Source organism: Littorina saxatilis, unplaced genomic scaffold (assembly GCF_037325665.1).
Source record: "Littorina saxatilis isolate snail1 unplaced genomic scaffold, US_GU_Lsax_2.0 scaffold_789, whole genome shotgun sequence".
NCBI lineage: Eukaryota > Metazoa > Mollusca > Gastropoda > Littorinimorpha > Littorinidae > Littorina > Littorina saxatilis.
The window spans coordinates 57,501-62,409 of record NW_027129203.1 but is presented as its reverse complement, the minus strand read 5'-3'; the positions used below and the strand labels follow the sequence as shown (position 1 = coordinate 62,409).

At 41.6% G+C, this 4,909-nt stretch overlaps 1 protein-coding gene across 1 annotated transcript in view; it reads left to right on the top strand.

Annotated features, from left to right (window-relative positions):
• Positions 1–820: 820 nt before the first annotated feature.
• Positions 821–4,909, top strand: part of LOC138957476 (collagen alpha-2(V) chain-like) — a gene marked incomplete at its 5' end in the record, with an annotated part of 6,732 nt that continues 2,643 nt past the window's right edge. The window contains 2 exon segments of the mRNA XM_070328597.1: positions 821–847; positions 3,276–4,304. Coding sequence (XP_070184698.1) covers positions 821–847; positions 3,276–4,304 — 1,056 coding nt within the window.

Sequence of the window (4,909 nt, the reverse complement as noted above, 5' to 3'; positions counted from 1 at the left end):
ACCTGCAAACAGGATGCAGTTGGAAAGTACCCATGAGGAACTTCGACTAAAAGTGTTGTTAAATCATATGTGGATAAAGATAGATGCTTAAGTTCTTTGTCTCTAGCTTGTTATATTTTTTTCAATTCAATTCAATTCAACTGTATTATCTGAATGCAACAAACAGACTTTGTTTGTGGCTCGTGCACGAAATAACATCACATAAAAACACACATGCTTTCAGTATGTCAAGTAGGGTCAAGTCAAATTTTATTTCAAGAAACCCAATGGGGGTACATGAAGAAAGAAAAATTAAAAAAAATTAAAAAATAAAAAATACTAGAACAATAAAGAGAGAAATGCAGGTTGATCCATCAATAGACACACATAAACTCGTTCCGTTGAACAAATAAAATATAAAATAACTTGTTTCACAATGTGGAAATCAAATCTCCAAAATAATCGTTCTCGATTTATGGCTGAGTTCATTCCCACGTAACATTACGTGGGAATAAAGAACCCTACAATCAGCTGTCTATATCCTTTTTTCCCCTATCAACACCTGTTCAAAATGCTTTGAAATACCTTTTATCAAGTGAATTAAATTTAACAATATGTTTTTATTTGTTGTTGAAAATAAAAGTTGAAACTTTATTACATTTGGAGTTTTGCGATACTTGAGTGGGATACATTTTTTTCTTAATTCCTTGAAGAAGCTGCAGTTGAACACATAGTGGAATGTCGATGAATAAAGAACATAATTATATGCTCGACTTGCATGCTTTGTTTGTTTTTTAACCAGGCCGGACAAATTTTAATTTCTTTATCTTTTTGTCAACAGATGGTTCGCAAGCAGGAAGGCGGTTGGGTAAGTAAGGATTAAGGTCACTCAGTTGAACACGATTCATTAGACTGATGATATCATTATTATAGTATCTTCATTGCACACACGCAGATGCCCGCTAATTTATTGACGTGGCAGTATAATCGACAACTTACACAACACACTGAAGTGATATTTTGGAGAAAAAATGCAACTTACAGTTTTCCCCGTAGCTAACTAAAAGTTTTGACTATTCCGACACCAAAGAAATCGAGTGCTGTCTTCGAAGAAAAGTACGAGTATGTATATCCTAAAAAAGAAAAAAACAAGTCGCGTAAGGCGAAAATACAATATTTAGTCAAGTAGCTGTCGAACTCACAGAATGAAACTGAACGCAATGCCATTTTTCAGCAAGACCGTATACTCGTAGCATCGTCAGGCCACCGCTCATGGCAAAGGCAGTGAAATTGACAAGAAGAGCGGGGTAGTAGTTGCGCTAAGAAGGATAGCACGCTTTTCTGTACCTCTCTTTGTTTTAACTTTCTGAGCGTGTTTTTAATCCAAACATATCATATCTATATGTTTTTGGAATCAGGAACCGACAAGGAATAAGATGAAAGTGTTTTTAAATTGATTTGAACAATTTAACTTTGATAATAATTTTTATATATTTAATTTTCAGAGCTTGTTTTTAATCCGAATATAACATATCTATATGTTTTTGGAATCAGCAAATGATGGAAAATAAGATAAACGTAAATTTGGATCGTTTTATAAATTTTTATTTTGTTTTACAATTTTCAGATTTTTAATGACCAAAGTCATTAATTAATTTTTAAGCCACCAAGCTGAAATGCAATACCGAAGTCCGGGCTTCGTCGAAGATTACTTGACCAAAATTTCAACCAATTTGGTTGAAAAATGGGGGCGTGACAGTGCCGCCTCAACTTTCACGAAAAGCCGGATATGACGTCATCAAAGACATTTATAAAAAAAAAAATGAAAAACACGTATGGGGATTTCATACCTAGGATCTCTCATGTCAAATTTCATAAAGATCGGTCCAGTAGTTTAGTCTGAATCGCTCTACACACACACACAGACAGACACACACACACACACGCACACACACGCACGCACATACACCACGACCCTCGTTTCGATTCCCCCTCGATGTTAAAATATTTAGTCAAAACTAAATATAAAAATGGAGAAAAAAAATACATTGACCGGAAGAAAGCAATAACCACTGTTGTCATCATTTTCACGAGATTTCATTCACAAGCACCTGGGAAATAAATATCATGTTCCCCAGGCAATAAATCCCCGGTTACCATAGTTGCAGGAAGCAGGTTATACATGGATAATCAAAAGCAAACCCAATAGAAACGCTCGGGGATTCTTCTGCTCTTTTCATTGGTGTTTCCCCAGACCTAAACAGACGACACGACACTGCTTTGCAAAGTTCCAAAAAGGAACTGGCAAACTGGCAAAAGTAAACAAAAAACAAAACTACTTCATGAAAGGTCAAACAAATGAAACCTACCAATATGTTTTGTCTTCTTACAAAGTCATGGAGTGCGTGTATCTGTGTTTCGAAACACAGACGTGCGGAGAAACACGAACAAGTCAAACCAATTGACCCCTGACACACATATTTTGACCCGTGCACAAGACGTTGTATCGCGATATCGATAAACGAAGCGCAAATAAGAAATAATAATAAAAGCAAAGAAAATAGCAACAAGACATGCAAACATATAACAAAGCCGAGCAAGCAGAATGACAGGTCTAATGAAAAACAAAGAGGCACTGAGTCGGAAACAAGATCGCGATTCTTTCCTTCGCTGCACGACGCAAATCTTCTGTGACCTTTGACCCAACGTAGCTTCCACATTCGATCACTAAGCTTAATATTTACAACAGAAAGCCGAGAGGGTGGAACACCGAGATGAACCTACAGAACTGTGCATCATCAAACCTGACATATTCATCCCAACATTTTATGAACTCAAAAACACAGAAAGTTGCTTTCACACGCCAGTTTTGATTGCCAGTGATTATCAAAACGGAACTCGTGTGGTTATCAAAACGGAACTCGTGTTTCAAAGCATGGCTCCCTGTGTTGATTGTGATCTTATTTTCTCACTACCAAAATGATGACAAAAACGATGTTTGGAGGTTTGTTGTCAGACCAGCTTTTTTGTCGGTCCTCGGGGGGCATATCGACTTTTGTTTCATATTTATTGACCGCGGCCTTCGGCCTTGGTCAATAAATATGAAACAAAAGACGATATGCTCCCCCTCGGACCGAAAAAAAAGCTGGTCTGTCAACAACCCATCAAACATCTTATAATATCCCATGACCTGCGCGTTTGGAGTGTGAGTGTGCAATAACAGAGTTGCAACGCTTTCTGTGCAGCTATCCCCTTAGAGAATGTTTAATAACAGTGTTGCAACGCTTTCTGTGCAGCTATCCCCTTAGAGCAGGGCGGACAGAACCAACCAGGATCGGGATTCCCCGTTCAAGCCACCAGCCATGGTTCTCTGCCTGCAAGGACACGACCTTTCCTCGCACAGGGTCAAGCTCAACAGGGGTCTCACCCGACGAACCCAATGGGACAAATGGGATCAATGGGACCTATGAGTGAGAGGGGACCTATGAGTCAGATGGGACCAATGGGCCCAATGGGACAGATGGGTCAGATGGGACAAATGGGACAGATGGGTCAAATGGACCAGATGAGATCCGCGCGAGGACAAATGAGTCGCATGGGACCCGATGCTCAGATGAGAGGCCCGATGGAACAGATGAGAGGCCCGATGGAACAGATGAGAGGCCCGATGGGACAGATGAGAGGCCCAATGGGACAGATGAGAGGTCAAATGGGACAGATGAGAAGCCCAATGAGAGGACCCATGGGACCACAAGGTCAGGACGACGAGACGGCGACCCCCCAGATCATCATGACCCCCATGGGTCCCATGGTGATCCCTCCCCAGCAGAACCCTAACGACACCACCACCACCACCACCGCCACAGCAGGCGCCGGTCCTAGCATGAAGCAGATCCAGCAGATGCAACGCCAACGGATGCAGCAGATGCAGCATATGCAGCAAATGATGATGATGGCCGAGATGGCCCGTCGTTCTCGAATGAGTCAGAGTCGCCCGCAGATGCCCAACGGACAGATGGAACAAATGGAACAGATGGGACAAACGGGACAAACGGGACGAATGGGACAGATGGGACCCATGGGACAAATGGGACAAATGGGACCAGTGGGACAAACGGGACAAATGGGACCCATGGGACAAAAGGTACCGAGAGGACCGATGGGACCCAGCCCGTACAGTGACAAGGACAAGAGCAAGACAGACAAGAGCCAGGACGGACAGACTGGACAGACTGGACAGACTGGCCAGGACAAAGATCGCTCCGGCCCGGTCATGTCCTTCAAGGAGTACATGAAATCCCGGATGGACAGCGACAGACAAGGAGGTCAGTTCTACAACAATCGCTTTGCGTGTGAAAGAGAAATATCTCCAACGAATCGTCTTTGTGTGTGTGTGTGTACAAAAAAAATGTGTGCTTATAACAGAAGCATTTCTTGATCTTTTTGCAGTCTGTGGAAAGTACAGAATGGTTCATGATAATATGTTTTAACAGTCGAAAGTGTGGATTTTTAGCCTACATTTGTTACTAAGGCCCAAAAGGGAACATTTCTAGTATACTTTTTTCTTCTTCTAATTTGTATCACACTGAACAGTTGAACGCTTGTTGTATTGCGTTGTTTTCTTCTTCTTGTCGCTCGCTATTAGATCAATCAATCAATCAATCAATGAGTCTTATATCGCGCATATTCCGTGGGTACAGTTCTAGGCGCTCTGCAGTGATGCCGTGTGAGATGAAATTTTATACGGCCAGTAGATTGCAGCCATTTTGGCGCATATTTACCTTTCACGGCCTATTATTCCAAGTCACACGGGTATAGGTAGACAATTATTAACTGTGCCTAAGCAATTTTGCCAGGAAAGACCCTTTTGTCAATCGTGGGATCTTTAACGTGCACACCCAATGTAGTGTACACGGGGGGAGGTTCGGAC